Source organism: Pseudonaja textilis, chromosome 2 (assembly GCF_049901715.1).
Source record: "Pseudonaja textilis isolate UNSWEBS1 chromosome 2, rPseTex1.2, whole genome shotgun sequence".
In the NCBI taxonomy this organism is placed as follows: Eukaryota; Metazoa; Chordata; class Lepidosauria; order Squamata; family Elapidae; genus Pseudonaja; species Pseudonaja textilis.
Window position 1 is genome coordinate 181,186,190 of NC_141991.1, and position 26,945 is coordinate 181,213,134.

Sequence of the window (26,945 nt, forward strand, 5' to 3'; positions counted from 1 at the left end):
TTTTTAACTCACCTCTGCTGCAAGTTACCAAGCCCAAGGCTTGCATTTGCCTTCTCACTTCCTGGTTTTTAACTTTTTTTCTGGTAAAGGGTAAAAAAAACCTGTACAGGGCACAGTAGGATTTGGTACCACCATTAATGTGTGGCATGCCAAGTTTTTTATCCACTTTTGCCTTTTTTTATTTTTCTAGGAAACTTTAGGGCAGGGCTGTCAAATGCATCATGCGTTGGCCATGCCCAAGCCGAGTGTAGCGAATGGAGAAAAAGTTGTGATGATGCTGTGATGACGAGAGTTTGACACCCCTGCTCTAGGGCATGAATGTGGAACCATGGCCCCTTTTATGACTTGTGGTCAACCAGCTGGCTCAGGAATTCTGTGTTCTGACCAATCCTTAGCAGAAGTAAGAAACAGACTCCTTGTCACGAAAAGCCTCTTTTTATTTACCTCTTGTGAATTAATTGCATTCACTCACCCGAATAGTCCGGGCAATAGTCCTTCAAAGGTTAATGGCAGCAACAGACCTTGTCAGTTCCTTGAGATAAGTGCAAGGCCATGAGCTCCCATCCTAAAGGCTGCAAATTAAGTTCTGGCAAGCAGTCTCTGTGGCATGAAACACAATGAACAAAATCTTCAGAAAGACGAACTGTTGTCGCCTACGACAACCACTCCCCTTTCCTTCCATTTATTTCCCAGCCAGGGAGGGGCCATTCAGCATGCATGTGTGCCTTGCTTCCAAGTCAACTCCTTGTCCTCAGTTGTTCCCCTTTCTTAACAGCTGTGCACATATGTGCGTCTGGAACAGGCCCCAGCTGCTCTTCCTCCTCAGTCATATCAGCCTCCAAAGTCAGCTGCCTCTCTGGTGGCTGGGAAATGTTGGATGGCTCTGGGTCTGTCTCTGCGTCTGACACAGAGCATCCATCAGGACTTTCCCCAGACTCCAGAACTGGCCCAGGTTCCTTCTCATCATCCGATTCTGCCGCCATCTCCGCTGGCAGCTGGCAGGCCAGAACATTCTAGGAGTTGAAGTCCACAAGTCATAAAAGGGCCACGGTTCCCAACCGCTGCTCTAGGGCAACAAAGAACAACAGCCACAGGGAGCGTGCTGATCCCAAACAAACCGGGTCTCCTTATGGCTTAATATAATCCCATTAGGTTCCTATACAAATGGCATTCTGCCCTGTTTCCCTCCATGACACAGTAATAGGCAAAACAGGCCAAGGATGCATGATCTGAAAGTAGAGTTAACAACGCATGTGTTTTTAAAAGTAGGCAACCGTCTAGTCCAATTATACGGTCATTTGCATGATCAAGTTGCTTTTTTTCATTGTGCAGGTTTCTTATGCACGGCCAAGCTCAGCTTCTATTAGAGATGCAAACCTGTACGTCAGCGGTCTCCCCAAAACTATGACTCAGAAAGAGCTAGAGCAGCTGTTTTCCCAATATGGACGTATTATTACTTCCCGCATTCTCGTTGACCAAGTCACTGGTAAGTAGAAAGCTGTGCTGCCCTGTCTTTCTCAGCCTCCAAAATATCGAACATATAAACGTTTATGTGGGGCAGAAAATACAATTTTCTGCTGGAATTGTTCATAAATATGCATGGATAAAAATAACTCCTGGTTTGTAGTCAGGCAAGGCTGAGTCATTTCCACCTTGAAGCTGCATATTTGAAGCCTGTTTCATGCCTTGTAATAAATTTATAGTTGCTGTAATCTCAAGCATCGAATGAAGAAAATGTTCCTTATAAAATTCTAAAAAAAATAGTGTATGTTTTAAAAGGGTGCGGGGGGGAGTAAAGTCTTGTACTGTGGAGCTTCTTAGCAGTTTCTTAAACTAAGAAAACGTAAAATACAAACTCATAATCATCATTGAGGCTTTAAAACAAACCTTACAATTCCCATTTTTCAATGTTAGGATAATGCAAGATCCTGAGAAAAGCAAATCACTGTATTTTAAACAATAAGACTGAAAGGAAAATTGACTTGATACATAAATATTGACAAGTTCATTTTTATTAAACTCGATTTTTGTTATCCATGTATTGCCAGCTCAGTGAATACATAGGTCTGTTATCTTTCGGTATGTTATATGAATGAAGCAATGTAATAAACTGGGCAGATTATACTATGGAATATACTCCATATAAGAATTTGAGTGCTTTATTTTCATAGACATTATAAAATGTTAGGAAAATATTCATTAGGTAAGCACTTAAATTTTAACTATTTGATTGGGTTCCTTTAAAAGTTTAAACCAAATTTCAAGCAAAAAAAAGGGTATATCTGTGGCTTGTTTTAATAAAACAAGGAGATTTTAAAATAACACTTGGATCCCATTTAGTAAAAAAAATAGTGTGCAACATTTGGTTTCCTACAGGAATGATGAAACAAATCTGCTTTTCAAAAATGAGCTACACAGATAATTTTTTTAAACAGGAAATTTAGATGAAAAGCTAGATAGAGTTTGAAATACAATAATTTGGAGTTCAGATTCATAATCGGTAATTTCTGAAACATGTTAGTTGATGTGGTATTTACTGGAACTATACCACCATGCTTTAAGCAAACTTACTGCCATGTGAAAAATTATTAAATTTATGGAGTATATCTATCAACTATATTTTTAACTTTCATATCAAATTCTGATCCCGATAAAAATCATTGTGTCTCAGTGGAAGATATTCAGTTTCCAATGGTTCAGCTTTCTTGCAGATATCTCATTAGTCAAACTAGGTAACATCATCAGATGATTAGCATTGATGTTACTCAGTTTGGATAATGAAACAACTGCAAAAAAAAAACAACAATCAAGCTCAGAGTGCATCAAAGGACCTCTCATTTCAACCCTACAACTACAAATAATTTTTATAGGTTCAAATAAGTATTTTCTTAAACCTGCATCATATATTAGAGGTTGAATTTGTGAGCTTTCCTTGTAAGCAATAGATTTTACAAATTGACATTGGTAAAATACTCAGAGCAAAGAGACAGATTTTGTGTGTGTGTGTGTGTGTATCTATCTATATATATATATATATATATCTTTGGTTATTTGGATTTTCTCCCGCGTAAAATTGGAAGTATCTAGGCGACGTTTCGATGAAGTCTCATTCATCATCTTCAGGCTTGTGTCTTCGGCAAAGCCTGACTCACAGACGAACACAATACAGAAGCCTGATGATGGCAGATGAGATTCTGCCGAAACGTTGCTACAATTTTAAAAGCACGACTATAATGACGTGGGAAAATACCCGAACAAAGCTGAATACTATACATATATATGTGTGTGTGTGTGTGTGTGTTTTCTGAGGTTTTCAGAAACCTCAGCTTATATCTTATTTCTTTCTTAGTCATCACTGTTGCTAGAAAGAATTGATTAATGGAACACAAGTTGCTACAGCCCAGTTTTCAGAACTATTTGTCTGAACTTAAATGAGCTGCCTCTTTAAAGATAAAAAAAATCTCCAAAATTTTGAAGCTCTGGGGAAAGAAATTACATTTTTAGAAAAAAATAGTTCTTGCAAATTGAACTTTTGTCGTGTAGTAAATATTCCTATATTAAATGTAGCAGTATAAATTCTGTCACAATACAAAATTACCACTTGATATATTCATAAATAAATAGTGCCCTTTATCCATCTAATAGCACAATGCTACACAAATCCTAATGAATTCAGTGGAATTGATCCCTGGTAAATATACATAGAATTGTAGCTTCATAAAGTGTTAATTCTTTTGGCTACACTTTTGTGTGTAATAGATGGGAATAAGTCTCTCTGAACACAGCAGGAGTTTCTTCTCTTAAGTAAGGAAGCCTAGGATTGCTGTGCTGGGTTTCTCGGTGGCTGCCTTCATCGTAATCATTTTAAGGGAGAGATGAAAAGGTCTGTTACTAGATCAAAATGGCATCTAATAAAGGGTAGTTTCCTCTAATAATGCCAGATTAGATCAGAAGTTAGTAGAACAAAGCAAACAGCACTTTACAAGCAACAAGAAAAAGTGGGGGGAAAGCCACGTATCCTCCTTGTATGGAAAAAAGGAAAAAAGAAGTTATGTCCATTTTGCCTCGCTCCCTTCTTGCATTCCAAATTAAACAGCCAAACTTTCATATTCCTTGACTAAGAGAAAATAAAAAGAGAAATTTGGCAGTTTGGAGATAGCAGGTTTCTTAGGATAGTATCTCTTTACCTTGAGAATAAAAGTGTTTTGCTGCAGAAGACAGGCCGGCAGAAGTATGTGGTGATAGCATAATTTATTTATTTATTTATTTGATTTGTCAATCGCTTACAAGATACAGGTATAAGAATAAACATAGTTTTGAATACATGAGATGGATACTTAGAAGAAAAATAAAAAGAAACAATAGGACAGGGACGGTAGGCATGATTGGTGCGCTTATGCACGCCCTCTACAGGCCTCTTAGGAAGGGGTTATAAGGATAATTATTCTAAGTCTACTCTAAAGTCATCAAAATAGTTATTTCTCCCATGAGCTGTTCAGAGCATCCAGAAGTGGGAGGTGCTTCAGTCTCTTCTGGATAGGCTGGGCTTAAAACGCCGGGATGCTCCTCCTCCTTCACGGACACCTCCTCAGCGCCCCCCAGCTTTAGCTCAGCCTTCGTGGTAAGAGGTTGTGCACTCCCTGACTGGAACGGTTTTCTGATTCAGGTTTGCTCTGGGCTATTTCGGCTTTTAAAATTCTTCACCATTTAATTTGGCTTTTTCAGGCTTGTCCCTCTATTAGGTTACCTCTATTAGTTCAAAAAACCAAAAAAAACCCAGTTTCTTTGTAAATAGTGGAGCCTGCCACTCCGCAGGCAGCTTGAGGCTACCGCCTCAGGCAATTATCTAACTTTCCGATCGCTTTCTCTGCAATTGGAGCAGAGTGCTCGCAGCCGCGTCTCACTTCGCCTTGCCGTTTCGTCTGACAGCAGCATTTAACTCGCAAGTTAGAGCCTCAGCAGCAGCGGCTCATTAGACGGCTCACACATTAGCAACGGTGATTCTGCTTCCTGCCCTTTTCAATGGCTGGCTCAACTTTGCGCCTAATCATCGCAGGTGCCATTACTCGCTGGTTTCCCTTGCTGGGGACCGAGGCAGTACCTTTCCACTTTGTTCTCCCTGGGTTTAGCTCTCCCTTCTCTGGCTAACGTTGGAAAAGCAGGCTAGCCATTAAACAGGCATTTCTTTGCAATTGCCTTTGGATCATTTCTTTGGACTGAAACTGAAAGTGCCATTTAAATTGTGGGACGTTTGGTTTTGACAGGAAAGGATTCACCTCAGAGCCTGTACAGCTGATTTCCCTTCTTGGGGACCAGGGATCCAGAGTTTTTCTCGCTTGGAGCACTTGGGGGTTTCCCTTGTTGGGGACCCTTAGATACTGTTTACCATATACCCGCGAGAACCTCAGAAAACACACACATATATATATATCTTACTATACTGGAGGAGCGTTCTACTTTCAACTGCAGGGGAAGGCATCACCCCAAAGTACAAATATTAACAACAACAATCATCATCATCGTAATTTAAATTTATAAAAAAGAAAATTTAAAATTAAACTCAGAGGCAAGACAATCTGTCATCCACAATGGAAGGTGACAACGCTTTCCGCTCCAAGTCAAATAAGTCCCGAGATAAGCCAGTGGGCCCCAAAAAGGCCTCTAAGGCGGCGGATAAGGATGCCCATAGACGGCACCTAGCTTTGGAAAGGCAATTGCAGAAAAGATCCAGGGAGGCAGACAAGATGGCTATGACACAACAATCTGATCAGAACCCAAACCCATTGATGGGGCCCTTGGACTTATCTACCCAGCCCAGGCAGGCTGTTTCTGGACAACCTCCCATAGGCACATCTCCTCCAATGAGCACTGCCCGGCCAATCCCAGAGGCAACCTTCACCCCTACGGCCGCCAGCCTAAAACAGGAGGAGGGATTACCTGAGACTATCCCCATCAAAATGAGGCAATGGATAGAGATGGTGATTCAAAGGGTCATTGCGGCTGGAGTTCAGCAAACCATCAGGACCAGACACTTCTTGGCCGCTTCGGATGCGGGATCCCTGTCCGCTCGATCCCTTGCGCATATTGGACAACATCAATCTCAGGTATTCCCCAATATTCCCAACATACCAGGCCAAGGTCTTCGGGAGGAGGTGGACTTTGAGGATCAGGATGTTCCCATGGAGCGGGGGGTCGATCCATCAGATGGACTTGGGGTTGTCAGAGGCTGACCCACTAGAACGGGAATTTCGGACGACGAAGGCCTCCTTCCTGACCAACCTACTTTTTCTGGCCTTTTTCACCCGCCCCTCTTTAAATCCTTACTGTTCAAGTCAAAGAACACCGCTAAACTAGGCACATCAAACCCTCATCCATTGTCAACAGGGTCTCTGGACGAATCTGAGGATCTAATATTCTCACAACCGGCTAATGAGGCGGAAACTATTCCTGTCCCTAGTATGTTTGCTGAATTAGTACAAAATCAATGTGCATCAGCAGCATCATACCCAGCCCTAACAGGGTATGATAAACGATATTATAATTTGGCACCAGAATTTTAAAATTTTCTCAAAACGCCAGAGGTGGATGAGCCCACTGTGGCACTGACCTCTTCTTCAACCTTTCCCAACGAGGCCGAGGAAGCCCTGAGACTGGAAGAAAAAAGAGCAGAGTTGGCACTCCATAGGGCACACGTTTCTGATGCCTGGGCCACTAGAGCTGCTACAGCGGTGTCCTTTTTTACACGGTCCTCCCTCCGATGGCTCTTTCACTTGAGGGATATATTGCCAGCATCAAATGTCAGAGCCCACCAGGACACAGCTAAAATCATTGCAGCAGCAGAATTCTCCGCCTACACCACATTTAATGCAGTCAAATTCTCGTCTAGGGCCATAGCATCTCACGTATCAGCATGGAGACTGCTATGGCTCAGGCATTGGCAGGCGGATACCAAGCATAAATGCAAGTTGGCATCAGCCCCAATATCAGGGGATAAATTATTTGGCAGTGTCTTGGAGCCCCTCCTTATAGAGAATAGAAACAAGAAAAAAGTGCTTCCCCCTCTTTTTCGGAGATCTGAAAACAGAACGCCCCAGTCATTTCGAAGGGGCTCCTTTCGGCCCTACTATCAAGAGTCATACATTCCCAGATCTCAGAGAACATCAGGCTACAAGCCCAGTTTTATACAGAATAGGTCTGAATCTTCCGATAGAGGTCAGCGGGGAGGCCAAAACAGACAAAACCCCAGAGGCACTGGAGGCCGATTTTTTCGTCGCCCCAAGTGAGTCCTTCACAGTAGTTCCCATTGGAGGGCGGCTAAAATTGTTTGCTGATCAATAGGACAGCTCCACCTCTGATGCGTGGGTCAGGGACACTATTAGGTTTGGTTTGGCGCTAGAGTTTCAATCCTCCCCCCCGAACTTTTTCATTAGGAGTCCTAGGTCCACGGACCCCATTAAGAGAGTGTTGATGCAGGAGGCTATCTATCATCTTCTGCATATTCGGGCCATTAGAGAGGTCCCATCTGAACAGCGGGGTCAAGTCTGTTACTCTCTATTGTTTGTGATCCCAAAGAGTTCGGGGGGCTGGAAGGCAATTCTGGACCTCAAACGAACAGATCGTTGGTTTATCGAAAATTCAAGATGACTACTCTCCAGTCCATTCTGCTCAGCGTCAGAGAGAACAATGTCCTGACCTCTATAGTTCTCACAGAGGCCTATCTACATATACCAATTAGACCTGCTCACTACAAATATCTTAGATTTTGCCATTGTGATCGGCACTACGAATATATCGCCCTACCATTTGGTCTGGCTTCAGCCCCCAGGACTCTTACCAAGGTCCTCGCAGCTTTGGCTGCCTCACTCAGGATCAAATCTATTCGCTTACAATGTTATCTGGGTGATATTTTAATTTTGTCATCTTCCAGACATCAAGCAAAATTGGATATCAAGATTACTCTGGAGACCCTTCAGGGTCATGGCTTTTCCATAAATTGGGATAAAAGCCATTTGATCCCTTCAATTAGGTTAGTTCATTTAGGGGCAGTGATAGATACCACGGAGGGCAAGATCTTTCTCTCTCAGGACAGGTTAAACAGTATCCAGTCTTTGGCCAGAGAGATCAGAGCCTTAAAGAGGGTTTCCCTGGCAGTGCTGTCTCAACTGTTAGGGAAACTGATTTCTTGTATTTCCATTGTGCCTTGGGCTCGATTCCACTCTAGAGAACTGCAGTGGTTCCTGCTACCTTTACAACGTATGTATAAAGGTACCACACAATGTTCTCCGATCGCTCTGCTGGTGGTCGGAAAACACGATTAACCAGGGGTGTCCTTTCAAGGAACCTTACAGGGCAATGATCACTACCGATGCCAGCCTGGTAGGATGGGGAGCTCACTTCCAGTCCCACACTGTGCAGGTAATTTGGACTATTTCCGAACAATCACAAAGCATCAACCTGTTGGAGCTACGAGCAGTTCACCTGGCCTTACGCAGCTTCTACCCCTTTTCCAATCACGCCACGTTCTGGTCGTGACAGACAATATCACAACCAAGGCCCATGTAAACAGGCAGGGGGGGTACCCATTCAAAACTTCTGATGCTGGAGACAGCCAAGTTGTTCAAGTGGGCCGAGGCCAATCTGTTTTCGCTCAAGGCAGAACACACAGCAGGGGCCTTAAACACACAGGCGGACTGGCTCAGCAGGGCCACGATAGATCAAGGCAGAGTGGCACCTACACCCGTCTGTCTTCCAGGAAGCAGTGAGGAGGTTTGGGCAACCGGTGATCAATCTACTTGCCTGTTCTCTCATTGCCCAATTGCCCCGGTATATTTCAAGGTACCTGACTCGGGGCAGACGCCATCAATGCCCTGCGTTGTCAGTGGCCTCCTAGACTTCTATATGCGTTTCCTTCACTCCCGGTAATGCCCAGGTTGATCCAAAAGTTATTGGAGGAACGAGCGGAATTGATATTGGTCGCCCCTTACGGGTCCAGGCGAACGTGGTTCGTAGACTTACAGGACCTGTAGAGAGAACAACCTTGGAAAATTCCACCGTCAAAGATTTTCCTCTCACAAGGGCCGATACTTCACCCGAACCCACAATGGCTCAGTCTAACCGATTTCAGCCCAACAGATTTCAGAGGATGCTATTGCCACCATTCAAGCATCCAGACGGTCCTCAACAGATCGTATATACGAGGCCATGTGGTCCACCTTCTGTCGCTGGTGCCAGGGGTCTAAGATCGTCCCAACTGCCCCAACAATACGAAAATTATTGGCCTTTTTACAGGAAGGGTTGACCAAGGGCCTATCTCCAAATACTTTATGCAGACAGGTGGCGGCTTTAGCCTCAGTGATAGCCTGGGGTGACCTCCGGTCCATAGTGCACCATCCACACCTCTCTTAAGGGTGCTGCAAACTTACGACCTCCTGTAATTCACTGCTGTCCCACCTGGGACCTCAACAAGGTGTTAACCGCACTTACAACTGGCCCGTTTGAGCCTTTGAGAAATGATAGTCTTAAATTCCTGACATATAAGGTGGCCTTCCTAATTGCAATCACATCAGCAAGGAGGATTTCCGAATTGGAGGCATTGTCAATGAGAAAAGACCTGTGCGTGTGTCATGCAGACAGAGTGATTCTCCGATTGGATCCATCGTTCACTCCTAAAATAAATTCAGCCTTCCACAGAGTGCAAGAGTTGGTACCTCCAAAAACTTTGTCCGAAACCATCTCATAGACTGGAGCATCAATGGCATCGACTTGACGTTCGAAGGGCCTTCAGCATCTATCTAGACCGCATGGCGGCATTTCGAAAATCTGTATTCCTATCCTTCAACCCATCCATTTTAGAGCAAAAGCGACAGCAACGACCATTGGTAGATGGTTGAGAGTCACCATAGCTAAAAGTTACGAATGCCAGTCCATCTCAGTTCCCAGGGGCATTACAGCCCACTCAACAAGGAGTGCGGCAACATCAGCAGCATGGGCCACACGGGCTTTCATAGACGAAATCTGCAGAGCGGCAACTTGGGCTTTACCATCGCCCTTTGTCAGAAATTATAAAATTGATGTCTATGCCTCAGCGGACGCTTCATTTGGCAGAAGAGTCCTGCAGAGGGTCCACAGAGTTTAGGAGTGGATTTCGATCCAGACGGAGTCCCTCCCTAAGGACAGGCCAAACTTTGGTATGTCCCACTTCTGAATGCTCTGAACAGCTCATGGGAGAAAGGGCGTTGGTACTTACCTGATACGCCCGTTCTCTGTGAGCTGTGAAGAGCATCCAGCCCCACCCATTTCTTTCCGTCTTGGTAGGGTTCCATTCCAGTCAGGGATCTAGATTAGATGATGAGTCCCGGACTTTGGCACTCAGTCTTCGCAAAACTGGGGGATGCTGAGGAAGTGTCCCATGGAGGAGGAGGAGCGTCCCAGAGTTTTAAGCCCAGCCTTTCCAGAAGAGACTGAAGCACCTCCCATTTCTGGATGCTCTTCACAGCTTACAGAGAATGGGCGTATCAAGTAAGTACCAACGCCCTTTTCCTCCCTTAGATGTTTAAATCTTTTCTCTATCTTTCCCCCTGTAATAATAGCAACAGTTACAATGCAAATATTCCAGAAGCTTTCAAGGACTGTCAATTATATTTTAAATACACCTATAACTACATTTTTGATTATGCATGTGTGTATTTATTCACTGCATTTCAGTCCTCTCACATCAAATTTACTGCTGGTTTGGGAGAGGTTGCCATTTTACAGCACAGGTGCAAATCAACAATATATCTAGATGTTTTTGTGTTTCAATATGTTGAATTTAGTTTCCATAGGCTTTTCATCTATATCAATATTTGGAACAACAAGTGCATTTATATATATTTTGTTTTAATTGCACAATACCCAGAGTTTTTTTTTTCCCACAGAGAGCTCAAGAAGTATGTCAAGGAATTTTCCTTAAATTAGAATTGGTTTAGCCACACAAAATAAGATGGGCTGACAGAGTAGAGCAAAATTATCCAGAGCTCTGTAATCAATTGGGATTTGAATAATGATCTCTATGGTGCTGTAACTATTAGGCTGTATTGTCTCTAGTCCTTAACAGGTATTTCAGGATAGATTCCCCTTTCCTGCTCCCAGCCATGCATGCTCACATACACACATTCTCCTGTAACATTTCATGTCACAAACTGATGTTGCATTTAACAGTTAGCAATCAGTCAATCAATTAATAATCCTGGATGCACTTTAAATCCATGAAAATCTAGTTCCACACACTGTTCTGGGTGTCTCCATATATATTTGTTTGCAACAACATTAATTTTCCTGATGAATTTTTTTTTCTGTAATTAAAGCTTCTTGTGCAAGTTGAATAGCCAAATAGAAATGTCTGATCCTGCTATCCGCTACAAGAATTCTCTTCTAGTTGGGTTAAAGCTGCCTAGATGTGAGGACTTTTCATCCATAGAGTAGCATTTCCCAATCAAGAGTGTTGAGCAGTGTGAGGGTACTCTTGGAATCACAGCTCCTGCTCAAAATAGCAGGTGGCAGCTCTAGCCAAGGGAGTCTTTGCTTAGTTTCATCTGGTGTACTAGTTCAGGAAGTTTTTCAGTGGGTCACTCAAGCTCTAATCCCCTCAAAGTTTGATTTGCAGTGCGCTGTACATGGGCTAGCCTTGAAAAACCACTTGGAAGTTTCAACCACAGAATGCAGTGATGTGAGCATTGATGGACAGTATGTTCATATGGTACATCTCTTCCATGAGCTGCACTGGTTGATTACCAGTCTGCTTCTAGGTGCAATTCCGGGTACCGGTTATTACCTGTAAAGCCCTTCCTAGCATGGGGCCAGATTATTTTAAGGATCTGCCTAGCTCCCGTAGTTTCTGCATGCCCAGTAAATGCTGTCAGAGTTGACATGCTCTGGATCACTTCAGTTAAACAATGTCAGCTATAAAGAACCAGGAAGCCACCTTCTCTGTTGCAGCACCCATCCTTTGGAATGAGATTCCCCTGAAATCTGGGCTCCTAGCCGGTTTGCATTTCATGAAGCCTTGCAATCCTGGTTGTACTCCCTCTAGTTACTTTGTCTGCATTTTGTGTCTGGACCCTTTATTGTTTTTGGTTTGTATCAGTTTTCATGTTGTTTGCGAACTGCCTAAAGTTATTTGGACTCGGACAGTATCTAAATTAAAATTAATGTGAATATGTCACATTACAGTAAACCCTGAGCCACGTTTATAATCAGATTTAATATTAAGGTGGGTATGATATTAATTTGTTATAGCGGTTACTGTGCTGTTTCAATCGGGCAACTCTAGGCAGCTTGTAATAAAAAATTAAAAATGATCTGATATAGTAAAGAACAATAGGAACTATTAGCATAAATTCAACTCATGGTAATATTAAAATATATAGCATCTTGTAATAATAAAACAGAACCATTCCAACTCAGATGCATCACCCATTCTTGTCACAATCACCAAATGCATATCTAAGAAGCCATTATTTTAAAAAAGTTTAAATACTAGGAGTAAAGGTATGGGAGGGCATAAGAGAGTTTTTGCCTGTATTTTGATGCCTGGTTTTCATTCTGCTGTGTCTCTTATAAACAAATGTGGTTTTACTCACCTGTTGGTTCCCATCTGTTGTGTTCCTGCTTCCTTGCAAATGATTTATATGTTACTATCAGAGGTAGAACTGGTAGCAGCTGGGGCTCAGCAGCCAGAGAGTGGCTCTGGTTGGAACTGAAAATTAAGAGAGTTGGTTTAATGTTAGGGTTCCCAGTAGTATACCCATAGCAAACAGAACTCCGAGGCAGGGTGGTTCCTCAAAGTTTTATTTGGCATATCATATTGGCACAGGCTGGTGAAAACCGACTCTGGGTATTCCTGCAGTGTTCACTTAATTAAAAGTGAAAGTTCCATCCTTTTCTCAGTCAATTACATGGTCCAATCAAGGTTCCGTTGGGTCGTAAGGCGACATTGCTCCTCCTCTCCCTGGACACCTGTGGGAATGTCCTTGGTTCCCAGGAGAAAGTATTTTGTTTTGGCTACAAACCCCAACTATCTCTATTCCCCCCCCCCCATCCCTTTCCCTCAGCTCCAGTGTGGCAACACCGAACGCCTCAAAATTGCCTCAGTCAGGTCAGCTCCAGGGTTGACAGTTACATTGTTTCTTATAAAAATCCACTTCTGTTTCTTTTTTGTGCTTTGCTTTCTATGATTCTTACTTATGCCTGAAAAAAAAAAGTTATTTTGGAGAGGAGGCTACTTGGAAGTAATGGTCGGATTCATTTGTGCTTTTACACAGGAGTTTCAAGAGGTGTGGGGTTTATCCGGTTTGACAAGCGGATTGAAGCTGAAGAAGCCATCAAGGGCTTGAATGGGCAGAAACCTCCCGGGGCCACGGAGCCCATCACTGTAAAATTTGCCAACAATCCAAGCCAAAAAACAAATCAGGCCATCCTCTCCCAGCTGTACCAGTCTCCAAATAGGAGGTATCCGGGACCTCTTGCTCAGCAGGCTCAACGTTTTAGGTACGTGGAATTGTACGTTGTTTCTTATGTCAGCCAGTCTGGATTTTCCCCCCTGACCAGTATCACTGTAGAAATATATTTTCCTCACATGAGAACTGCTGGTTGTTAAATTTAATATCTGACAGACATCGCAGAAAATACTTTGAGATACTGCCATCTGTTGGTAGCTATAAAAAGAAGAGAGGTTTATCTAGGCAGGTAGTAATATTTCACTGAAAAGTATCTGTTGTTCAGTTTGCAAGATGCGGTTAGGGATATTTGTTAAACTGTTAGAATAAGACGTGTCTACAGAGTAGAAAACCTGTCTAAATCCTGTTTCTATAACAAGTCTTCTTTACTTCAAAAGAAAACCTTTTTTTTCCCCCTGCAGTGGAATCTCAGTAATTATTCTGCATCTTTCTTGGAATGTTTAGAAATTGATTCTTCCCCCCCAGTAGTTTTCCGTTATTTTCTATGGATTTCTCTTCTGATGACACACAGTGCTATCAGCCATACGTTTTTCCTCCGTGATATTTTAGTGTGCCGAAAAAGACAGATGGCGTGAATTGAAACAAATACTGTATTAATCTACATTCACTAACTGCTCGGGGCTTTTATTTTAGTGTTGTTTTATGAAAGATTTGTGTGTGAGAGAGGGGGAGATCAAGAGAGGGGATAAGCAGGCTTATTTTGAATTTGATGCTATTTTCATGTGTGAATGCAAGGGAGAGATTAGTTGTGCTTATCGAGTAGCAGAAAGCTGAGAAAAACTTTGTTTTAAAGAAACCTTGGGACTTTAATTTAAAAAAAAGAACAACAATGTGCTTATTTAAACACCTGTCCAATGGCACTCTCACCTAAACAACTTAATCCGAACAGCTCCTTTGCCATGTTGTGCTATTAATTGGTTTACCATTCGTACTAGTGAACCCTTCTGTTGGAGCAGTTGAAAAAAAAAAAAAAACAACCAAAAGTTTTTATTCAGTATTCAGTGGATTTCTGGAGTATTCAGTTTCTGCTCTGTTTTTGTTGTTCAAAGGATATTCTGTGAAGCCGCTGAATATTGAATAAAAGTAGACTTGCCCTTTCTCCACAGGCAGACTGCCTGCTCCCGAACTGAGTGCCAGGGCAGAGTTAGCAATGGTCAGAAGAAGAATTCCAGATTGCCTCGTGCCTGAAGTAAGGCCACTGGGGAATTGTTGCTGCACTGACATGAAAAAGAGGTAAATGAACTTTTGCAGAAATAGCTGGTGCCAGGGTTGGGGCACGCAATCTCCAGTGGCCTTAAAAAACCCTGACTAGATCTTTCTCACAATGCCAGGGGTCTCCAACCTTGGCTTACTTTAAGACTTGTGGAGCTTTGCTGGCTGAGGAATTCTGGGAGTTGAAGTCCACAAGTCTTAAAGTGGCCAAGGTTGGAGACTCGTGGTCTAAACTGAAGGATGTTCATGTTATATCAGCAGTGGTGGTAGATGACTCTGAAGGGAATAGGCCCCAAATGCTGGAAATGTGTGTTACAGGTTCAGACATGGAGGAGCGAATCCCAAGGTTTTTGACTGCGTTTTCCATTCCACCAAAATAGATTTCACTGCATTTCTTTTCAGTTTCTTTTTGAAACTGCACATTAGATCATGTTGTCTAGAGCAATTTTAACACAGATTGTTAAGGATTGCTTGATTGATTGTTTTTAATCCGTTCGGCTCCGGCGATTTGTCGAATAAAAGAGCCATGTATTCCAAATGAGAATGGTGTAGCTTGCTCAGTTCATGTTAACTTAGGCATTGTTAGGGTTCCTCTCTGAAATTTAGGAAGACATTGCTGCACACACAGAATGTGTGTGTGTATGTGTGTTCGCATAGATTTTACAGAGCTTATCTTTGCATTTGTCTTCGATGGGTATCTGATTCTTCTTTAGTGTACTAGCTCTAGTATACTAAGGCAAGTACATTGTGCTTGCCATTGCTATTCTCTTACTACTGTTGTTAGTCAAAGTGTTTTAAAGGCAGTTAAAGAACGCTTGAGGGCCTCGGAAGCTGGAAAAGTACGTAATTTGTAACTCTCTTTTTATTTGTCACTGGCTCTGATAAGTACCAGACTTTAAGCAGAATCTCACATAAAATAGCAATGTTAGCTTGAGTCCACAACTTGAGTCTGTGTAACTGTTGGTTAGGAGATTTTATTAATGCCATTCTGGAAATTAAAGTCTGGATCTTCAGAACACTCAAAAGTTATCTCCAGAAGTTATAAGTTACTGCAAAGGTGTTGCAGATAGTTCTCAACTTATGAACACAATTGTTTGATGGGTTTTGCCCCGTTTATACTACCTTTCTTGCCACAATTGTTAAGGGACTCCTGCAGTTGTTAAGTTAGTAACATGGTTATTAAATGAATCTAGCTTCCCCATTGACTTTGCTTGCAAGAAGTTCACAAAAAGATGATCACATGACCCTGGGACACTGCAACAATCATAGATATGAGTCAGTTCCCAGCTGTCTGAATTTTGATCATGTGACCATGGAGATGCTGCAAAGATCGTAAGTGTGAAAAAGGGCTATGTTATTTTTTTTCAGTGTTTTTTTCAACAAACTATTGTTAGTTGATGACTATGTGTACAGACAAGATTAAATGTGTTGATTTGGATATTTTTCCAGAAAACAGTCCTCAGTGATGGATTGCATTGTAACGCTAATCATTAGGAGTTAATATATATTAGAATACTTCATTTCAATTAAAACTTTCTAGGATTCAATTCAATTTCAGTTTCCCGAGTAATATAAAACCATACAGAAGGTGAAATCTTCATGCCTTGTACTGAAGTGAGACGGCAGAGTCAAAGAATATGAATTTTTCTGTCTCTTTCAAAAGTGTCCTTAAGAATGGTCATCTCAGTGCATGGTGCTTGATAAAGCAGAGAAAATTTCTCCAAAGGTTGAAGCTTGGAAGTATGCTTCATCTTTTCGTTAAGGTGTGTGAATTATACTAGAGGCTTTAAATGGATATCCTCCTTACTAAAATACATATATCATCATAAGGTTTCAGAATATGGGCCTTCTAGGTCTTCCACCAGCACGGAGAAAACAAGTCACTATGATGCTTGATCCAATATGTTGTTATCTATTGGTTGCTTGGTCTCTTCTAGTAAATAAAAACGATTCCTTGGATTGCCATTATCAAAAGTGTTGATAGTTTAATAAAGCTATGATTCAGGTTAGCTCTGGCAGGGGAGCTAACCTTTTCTGTGGGCAGATATACGTTTTTTGGGAAATTTCTATTGAGAACAACAATGAACAGGGGAACAGCTGACCTCTTGAGCTGACCTTGTTTGCTGATCTTAAAAAAAATAGTTAAGTTTGGAGAGGAGATGGTGAAGGGATGTTAATAGGTTACAACACTAAATGCCAAGCTTTAGTATTCTCTTGATTTCTCAGAATGCCTCTGGGCTCCAGATGGCTACCCAGGTTTCTTTGAAAATATAAAATGATGGTTGGCAGCTAGCCGGTGCTTTCTTTCAAAAATCTCATCTTTGGGCCGGGAGAAATGAGGGATGGCAGGTCACATTCTGGTTAATCAATCTTTTGTCACTGATTATGAACTTCATAGTTACAGCTGAAATTTGTTATTCTTTTCCCCTGCTTTGGGGGTATTTTCCAATGTTTCATTATTGGAGCTTTATTTTATTTCCTGACAAAAATACAGAATAAATTGCATCCTTTTTTCTTTTTGGTCACAATGTTAAGTTCCTTCTAGGGAGTTTAAGAGAAGGAGCAGAGCTAGTACTGAATCCAGTCTGTGAAAAGTTTGTTCTGAGTTACAGAAACCAATAATATTAAATCAGTAATTTTAACTCATGCCATTGGGTATCTACCTGCAGCTGCCTAAAGAAGATGCCAAAATGTCAGCTAATCTGAAACCTACAAATAGTATATGATTTGTTAATGGAACTACTGTTATATGTTTGTTTTTTTAAATGGCAATTCATATTTCATGTGTGCTAGTTTGTTGTTCAGTCATCCCTATTTGCTTAACATCCTGGAAATGGAGATGGTTGGATTCAAATTATTGGCTACTGTTATTCACAAAGATAGATAGATGGAGACAGTTTTAATGGAAACTTCTATACAATTCTTACTACTTGGTAATGGATGTAAACGACAGTTTTGTTAGAAGCTGTGTGTTTTACAATACAACTCTTGAAAGTGGAAGTAGTTAAATGGAAGCGGTGCTACTGTTAAAGCAAAGTAATGCTCTATCTTCACTAAAATATTGTAAGAGGAAAAGACTCAGTCTTAAAAAAATGACAATCCAAAAGAAGTATTCCCTCTCGAGAATATCTTCCCATTCTTTATTCTTTCGAGGAACCTAAATGTGTGATAATTTGTATTCAACTGGTTGAAAGATTTGAATTCACATGCCAACAATCTGAGGTGAAATTGATAATTATTAGATTTTGCATTAAAATATAAAAATTGCCAGTCATCTTATTGTTAAAAGTTACATCTTTGTTCCCAAACTAGTAAAGTACATATTTCTATGCATTCAAAAATCATTTGATTTATCATCTTATGGACATTTTTGAGCTGGTTTATGTACAAGTATTAGCTGAAACAGCAATTTAAAAAAAAAAAAAACCCTGTCAATTTACAATATGGTTTAGAACCCTGTAAAACACGCAAGCCATTAATGAATGTCAGTACATCTCACACATTTTTCAATCAACTTTAAAAAAGGAAAAGGAAAAAATATCTTCATCAACAGTGGTCTTCTGTCCCCTTTGTGCAATTGTTAATTAATAGTTAACAGGTTTTAGATTTAGGGAATGGAAGACTTTTAATGACTGGCCAAAATAAACTGTTGTAAAAATAAGACAATGTTTTATTGAGCTCAACTACTACTTAAGCATCTACTTAAGCAAAACAAATCGTACATAATTATCAGTATCTGAAATTATACCCACATTTGGAATTTGTTATTAGGAGATTTAACTGCAGAAATCACGACTGTTCTATGCCATGTAAAGTTGACTGAAAAGCAAGCCAAAATATTCCATATTTGTTTCTTCCCATTATTCTTTAAAAAAAGGAAATTTTGGTTTGCCTTCAGTGATAAGTTGATAAATAATGTGGAATACGTTTAATATGTTTTTAGTCATTAGAGTCTTCCCCCCTCCCAAAATTAAGCCCTAAGCAAATTTTTAAATCATTTTACATCTCTTAGATAAGTGAATTCCTTCCTGGAGTGATGAAGATGGTAATGACCGTATGTATGGAAAGCATAGTTTGGGATGGAGCAATGACATATCAGGATATTTAAGATCTCAATACAATTTATTTATTGTTTGGAAGGCTGTAGCCAGAAATAAAAATCAAGATAAGATTCCTAAGTGGGGAGAATTGTCTGAGAGTGCATATTGTATTTTCTTGTAAAATTTGTGGTGTGCATGTTGGCTGAACCTCTACCTAATAACCTAAGAGTTTCAAATTACTATATATTATGTCACAGCTAAAGCTGTTCTGGTTTTGAAAAATAATGACTCAGCATCCATGTGAGAGTTCCTGAAGAAAAGGTTTCGGTTTATAGGATAAAAAATTTGGCATTGCCCACTGGGTTGCAGTAAACTAGATTGCTTACTAATTTTTCTGATTCTCAGAATCAGGATACTGACTGATCGTTGAACCTTTAGCATTTCCACCTGATATAACCACCATATGGGTGTTTTAAAGGACAATAATAATTGTGGCGTACAAGTTTAGAGAAAAGAAAAATGGGCAGCAACTTTAAACAGCCCACAGTCTAGTCTAACCAAGCACTGCAGCATCAGATGCTTTTTTCCTTCTGAAAGGCTGTGTATATTTACATTTTCTTGTAAGTTGCACATTGTAGCTTTTCTGGAAGTGGAGGAAAGACATCTAAAATGCCTCTTAATGTAAATTAAAAACAAAATGGGAGCCAGTTTTGTAATGCAAATGTCCTATTCTCATAACTTGTCTTGAAAGATGGCAATCACTTTAATTAACTGAGGAATATAGTAAATACTATAAAAGTTAATATCATAGAATGTAGTTAATATTATAGCCTGATTTTCTTTGGTTTCTCAGCAATTATTTAAATCCAGCATTACCTATTTGCATTACATTGGAGCAAACAACTAACTACTTGGTTTGTAAGAAATTCATATTTTGTTATGAATCAAATGTTAAGACAAAAAAAAAAAAAGTGGGATTCCTTTGTTCTTTTATGCTGAAATTGTAGATTTCTAACATAGCTGCAGTTTCTGGCTAAATCTTACCAGCTTAAAATGTACAGAGCATCAAGATAATTTTATAATCATATATTCATAATTAAAATCTTGAGAAATAAAATTGCTATTAGAGTTTATGCAGAATAATGTTATGTACACACTGTTTCTCATACAGACATACTTTTCATTTGTTCATTCCAACGAGTTTTCAGAGAAAGGCATGAAAATATTAGCAAAATCGTTTCATCTTTAGTGGTCATATTTCTAAAAGGATCGCTATACTGTATTAAAGTGCACACCGTATCACTTTAGACATTCCTAATGATCTTGTTTATCCAGAATTAAAAGAATGAGTGCCTTTTTTTTTACATAATTACATCATGTCACATCAACTTGAAGCTGTGTTTATGAGAAATCTTGGACAGTATCTCTTCAGCAAAATTCAAGCAATGCCAATGTATAATCCTTGCACAACTACAATTTTGCATACAGTGCAGTTCAGAAAATTGAGCAACTTAACATAATCAAAGTAAAAGATTGAAAGACTAAATAAACCTTTTGCTAAATGTGTTTTGCAGGTTGGACAATCTGCTCAATATGGCTTACGGAGTAAAGAGGTAATAACAAATTGTGTTAGATCCATAATTAACTTTAATAATCATTTCTTCTTGTTTGAACTAAGAGTATTGGTACTTGATCTGTATTGAGTGATCATTGCATGTACAGAAGTTAATCATCTGTTTCCATTTATCACTTACTTTATCAGCTTTCTAGCATTGTTTAGGGCACACAATATCTGCCATTTAAATGACATATTTTGGAGTCTTTTGTATCAGTCTTTGAAATAATTTGGACGTCTTATCTACTCAAAGGACATTTTAACAATTAAGAGGCCACCACCAGGTGTGTGTGGTTTTTTTTTTAGTCATCTATCCGTACAACAAGCAGGTACAGATTTGGGGTAACATTAAAGATACTATATCAAGTATGTTGTATTATCTAAAAAGTTAAGAAGGGTTATAATAATTCCATAAGGCCATTTGGAGCCTGAGTTTCAAGAATGTATGTTTCATGTAGGATTTGTTTGTTTGTTTTATCAAATTTATATAGCCACCCATTTTGCCAAAGGCAACTCAGGGAGGTACACAACAATAAAGAAACCAAAACCTGGATGTAACATTAGAAATCTAAAAAATAGAAAGCTATTTTTTTTGTTGAACAAAGCTTTCAGTTGTGTTTAAATAATTTGTTAAATCCATGGTGAAACAACACGATACAGACTGAATATGAACAAATGAAGGCAATACACTTGTACTTTTTACTTTTTTTCACCATTCTGTTATTAATATAATTGTCCTTTGGGGGGAAAATAATTTACATAGAGATGAGTTAGTATTTTACTAATGTTTTTAAAAGGAACTAAACAAAAGATTCCTGAAATCGAATACTAATACTATAAGCAAAGCTCTTAGTGTTGATTTCTCTTTTTAAAAGAAGGTATTGCTAGCCAGTCCTTAGCTAAAATAATAGAGATTTCTGTCTGGTTGTGTCTATCTAAAAGCACAACATGAATTTTTAGTAGATGGGTTCTCTCAACAGCACCTCTCTACAGCCCATGTTCTGAAGAACTGGTATCTGGAGCCATCAGGGAGCGGAAGGGGCAATAGAGTTTTTAACAAAGGTAGTTTGTTCAAAGTAGCTTAGTTTTTATATAATCTTTCTGTTTATATTATTCCCGACATATGAAAAGCAAATTCTCAAGAACCTTGGTTCATCGCATTGCAAAAGTTGCAATCACAATATTCCTTAGGCTTTCTGATAGCTGACTGCAGTTTGCTTTTCTGTCATATCAGCATTGAAAATAATTGAGTTAGTCAGCTTATCCGCAGCCCAGGCAAAAAGCAGAATAATCTGACTTGAGAACGACTTAACTCCAGAGCATCACAGCAACTATATTGTATTGTTCACAGTAAATTTGTATTAAAGTCACCTAAGTGGCACGTGCCTTTGGTCAAATGGCACTATAACACTAATCAAGTGCTTTTAAAAAAATATGTTTATCCTGCCTTTATTGTTTTTATCAATAACTCAAGGTGACAAACATATCTAATAATCCTTCCTCTTCCAGTTTTGTGCCCTGTGAGATGGGTTGGGCTGAAGGAGACTCACCCAAAGTCACCCAGTTGGCTTTTATGCCTAAGGCAGAACTAGAACTCAGAGTCCTGGTTTCTAGGTCAGCATCTTAACCACTACACCAGACTGCCTTTGCACATATCTATAAATAATGTAACAAAAATGCACACTTAAAGGAAGAAACAATTGATCCATAAGATTTAGGCAGGAAGGCAGTTGGTTTAAGTTTCCTAAAGCATACTGATATATAAAAACAATTTCATTCTAATCTTGAGAAAAGTTTTCTTCTAAAAAAAGAATTTTGTCTTTCTTCCTTTTTTTTTTTACCCTTCTGCGTTGATTAGCAGGTTTTCTCCAATGACCATTGATGGAATGACCAGTTTGGCTGGGATCAACATCCCAGGACACGCAGGAACCGGATGGTGCATTTTTGTGTACAATTTAGCTCCTGATGCAGACGAGAGCATCCTGTGGCAAATGTTCGGACCCTTCGGAGCCGTGACAAATGTGAAGGTTATCCGCGACTTCAACACAAACAAGTGCAAAGGTTTTGGATTTGTGACTATGACAAACTATGATGAGGCCGCCATGGCAATAGCCAGCCTGAATGGATACCGCCTTGGAGACAGAGTCTTGCAGGTTTCCTTTAAAACAAACAAAACGCACAAAGCCTAATCAGGTGTCCTCAGCCCAATTTATATTTGAAAACTATTCGACAAAGGCAAGTTAAAAGAATCTTTATACATTAGTAAATGTCTTTGTAAGTCAGTGTTGAGATGGGGGGAATAACAGACTAGCATCCTAAGAAATATTGTGAGATTTTTTTATTGCTAGTATTTGAATTAAACTTCTTAAATATCTTATGTTTGAAATATGGACAAGAGGTACAGGGTTTTTACCTGTCACAATGCATTCTATTGCCTTCTTTGAAGAAGGTGGACCTTTTAAAAAATGTTTGAGCTAAGGGAAGAAATTTTCTTTTACACGACTGCCTTGAACCTGTGAGTAGATATTGAGGCTTTGTGTTAAAATTCCTGAGTTAGTTAATCTTATGTTGTGTTTCAGTTACACTTTAATGCCTTGCTGTTTAGTCTGTTCAAGAAGTGTTTTGAAGTTTACATTTTTATTTATAAAGTTTAAGAATATTTATTTTGTAATTATGATTTGGGTTGGGGAAGGGGGGGTGGTGCATTATAAAAGCCTATTGTAAGATTAATGGAGAACTTTTCGTAAAGCTGTACCTTGCCAAAGAGATAAGAGCCTCTTTGATGTGGGTTTAAAAAAAAAAACAAAGCATCTATTTTTATAAAAAAGAGAAAATTTGGAGAAACTTTTTACAGGTCCTGGAACAAATATTTTGACTTGAATACTTTGAGAAATCTCTTCATATGACACCTAGTGAGCTTTTAAAACTTACCAGGAAATTTGCAGTGGTTGGGGGAAAACACTTTAGAGTGATTTATGATGTAGAAATTCTTTAAGAGATCTTTGTTACTCAAGAAATGGAATCACTGGGAGAATGCACTGCTGGTTTTGGTTTTGTAATCGTTGGTGCAGTCTCTGAACATCCTGGTTACTATGTGATAGATGGCTCACATTAAACTTGTGATTTTGAAACAGAAGAAAATTTAAAAGTATATAAGAGCAGGCAAGAAATTTAAATTAACTGAGATGGGGGAAAAATCTGTTCTTCCTATAGAATTCCCTTCAGATAGAGCTCATGGTGTTTAGTGATGTACTTGCAGTATTGTTTGAAGAATTGTTTTGTCTTAAAAGAAAAGAAAAAAACAGATGTTTGCACATGGTTTGCAAAGTGGCAGACCAGGAAAAAACAGTCTTGCATTGGATATATTTGAAGGTATTTTGAAAGTTATGTTCAAAGCTAACACCTGAGCTTTGTGTAATGTAAATAAGATCTTTTGTTGATGAACCTCTTTTCAGCTAAATACTTCGAGTTTTCTTCTGGTTTTTTATTTTCTTTACTTAACATGCCAAGTGATGTTCAAATGTTTTTGTATTTTTTTTTCTTTGTAAATGGCATTAAGATTGTTACTTGAGGTCTGCTTATTCATTTTTGTTGTCCTGAGGACTTGAATTTACAGTGGATCAGATACGTTGCAAATTTTGTCTGTAGATAGTCTAGCTTCAGCTGTTTATGGTGATGCTACTTTTTTGTTTATAAATATGTTTGTGGTAAAAAAAATGAGTATAACCATAGGTTTTGAACAAATTCCTTACATTTTTCATACCAGAATCATAAATACCTGTATGCTATTGAAATCTAACTTTGTATGATGCTTAAAATCACTTATTTGGGGAAATAATAAAGTCTTTACCATGTATGGAAGAAATTTAAGGTCAAAAAGTACAAATATTTTCTGATTAGCATCTAGCTTATAATAAATTTTTAAAAAGCTGAAGGCTGCTGTGCCTTCACCGGGATGCCCTGACAACTATATAGTTACGTCCTGCTTTTTGTATAAACTGAGATGCTCACATGCCTCCCCTTAGAACAAGCAATGTGCTATGCATAACATACTTGTACATGATCTTTGCAGTTGCTTTTTTTGATTATTTCTTTTTTTTAAAAAAAATCGTAGTTATAAATTTTCAGTAGAGTACAGTACATAAAACTGTTGGAAGAAGAGTGTGAAAGTGAAAGCGACTGTTCATGCTAGATCCATTCAATGCTGTTCAAATTGATTGACTTCTTCTGAAAGATGTTCACTTGAAGTGCGAGGAGTAAATTGTTCTGTACTAACCACAAACACTCTGCTTTGGGAAAGAACAATAGCAATGATGATAACAATAAAGAGATCCATTGTGGGGAGGGGGGGAAAACGTAGCTATTATCTCTGCTACCATATTCTACGGTAGCAAGATCGAAGCATTGGTGAGAAGGCATGTCTCTCTGGCTTCACTTTACACTTTTTAACAGAGCACTTAATAAAATGTAAGGCTGGTATTTATTTGAAGTTGTACAGTATGACTTAATTCACATCTGTTGGAGTAGAAAAAATATATTCTGTTGAGTATTTAAAAGAGGCTGTACATGTTTTCTTTTGTGTTTGGATCCTTTGTACTTTTTCATGTTCAGTACATCAATAAACAAAAAGTTGAAGGGAAAGAACGCTGTGGTGCAGAGGTCTTTTAATAGTTCATATTTCTTTTGAACGTACTTCCCTGGGTTTATTTGTCTTCTGGGTTTTTAAGTTAAATTCAAACTACCTAGTGCGGGAGCCACCCCTCAAAATCTAAATGGCGTAGATATGCCACAGCACCTTGGTGTCCTAGTACAATGTGAAATTCACGTCTTGAATACCTACATGCCTGGTAAGCTTCCTGCTCAGTATTTCTATTCATAGCAGAAGAAAAAACTTAAAAGCTGTGTTTCCTAGGATGCCTTATTTTGTGAAGAATTAGCACTTGAGACTTCTGTATCAAGAAAGAGGAACATTTCAAGGAACAACAGATCAAGTTAGAACAGACAGCTCTAATTTATATGCACATACATTATTCTAAAAGAACTAGGTTATGATCTCTTCTTCAAATTGTAATGAAATGGCAAGCCAACGATGAAAAAGTCAATGGATTAAGTTGGTGAAGTGCATCATTTTAGCAGCTGCTAAAATTAAAATAACAATCTTAAACTCAACTGTTTAGCTAATGAAGGGGTCCCCAAACTTGGCAACTTTAAGACTTGTGGACTTCAACTCCCAGAATTCTCCAGCCTATGCTGGCTGGAGAATTCTGGCAGTTAAAGTTCACAAGTCTTAAAGATGCCAAGTTTGGAGACCTCTGAACTAATGTAAATGTTCTTTTTATTTTTCATTTTCTGATATACTCTTTCCTCATTCCAAGAGCACATTAGTGCAAGTTCGTTGATTGGCATCCAGTGTTGATGAATGACGCTAAGAAATTAAGCTTTTATTGAAGATGGCATCCGTTTATATAGATTGCTAATACTTTTTTAAAAAGTGATTGCTGTAACTCTAACCCTTGTGAGAAAAATAATATTTCAGATTTTCAGTGTATACCACTGAGAAGAGTAAAAAAACTCAACCTGGAAAGAGTCTGCCAATGGGGGAAATGATAGAATCCAGAATTTCCCTGTTTCTGCAACCTGGATTAACTCCCAACTTTTATCTACTTTTAATTAATTATGAAAATCTGGAAATTATCTTTCCATACGGTGAGACTTAAAGGGGTAAATTATCTTAATGAGGATTATATAAAATAGAATTTTCTATGCACTGAATTTAAAGCAGAATTCATTATATTCAACATTCATTTGAGATAGGGATAATTAATCATCCCAGAAACATTTACTATTCCTTGTTCTGTGATATTTTGTACAAAGTCAAATGCACCATAATTCAACTTTGATGGATTGAGATAAAAGAGCTTGAGTTTCTTTTCTAGCCGTTTTGTTCTAGGTAAATTCCTATTGTGATAGAAGTCATGGCATTAGCTGGGCTTTTGTAGAAATTTGCAACGTAGTATTCAGCATATCTATAAAATTAAGGATAGTAGGTTTCACTTAAAATAAGTACGGGCAAGCCTTAACTTCAGTTTTGCATGCACATTCTCCTCTCCATGATTTAGAGCAGTGTTATCATTCCAAAAGTGAAATTGTGTGTTAACTTCATACAATCCCCAAAAAATCCAAAAAAGTCATATGTCCCTGCCTCCCCCGCCCCCACGTCCTCTCCCCAAAAAAGAAAGTTAATAGCTCTTAGAGGTGACAATATATGGTGGAATTTCAAAAAGCTAGAAGACTTACAATGAGATTCTAGGATACTTTATACGGGAATCTAAAAATTATAGGTAGGTTACGTATTATACATAATCAAGTATCTATGAAATTGCATCATGATAATCAGAAGCACAGTAGCTCAGTGGTTAAAGGTGCTGAGCTTGTCAGCTCCAGAGCTGACTGCCTGGGTTTGAGACCCGAGCTCCACGTAACAGGGTGAGCTCCCATCCTTGTCCCAGCTCACCTAGCAGTTCAAAAGCATGCAAATTCAAGTAGATTAATAGGTATCACTTCACTGGGAAGGTAACAGCA

General features: G+C 39.2%; 1 protein-coding gene across 7 annotated transcripts in view; it reads left to right on the plus strand.

Annotated features, from left to right (window-relative positions):
- Positions 1 to 25,001, plus strand: part of ELAVL2 (ELAV like RNA binding protein 2) — a 154,777-nt gene extending 129,776 nt beyond the window's left edge. For 6 of the 7 annotated variants that reach the window (XM_087926551.1, XM_087926554.1, XM_087926552.1 and 3 more), the window contains 4 exons: positions 1,333 to 1,486; positions 13,302 to 13,527; positions 20,323 to 20,361; positions 22,222 to 25,001. In XM_087926551.1, coding sequence (XP_087782677.1) covers positions 1,333 to 1,486; positions 13,302 to 13,527; positions 20,323 to 20,361; positions 22,222 to 22,552 — 750 coding nt within the window. In that variant the 3' untranslated portion in view covers positions 22,553 to 25,001. The remainder of the gene's footprint in view (positions 1 to 1,332; positions 1,487 to 13,301; positions 13,528 to 20,322; positions 20,362 to 22,221) is intronic. The other variant, XM_026718592.2, reaches the window with a different exon arrangement.
- The last annotated feature ends 1,944 nt before the right edge of the window (positions 25,002 to 26,945 follow it).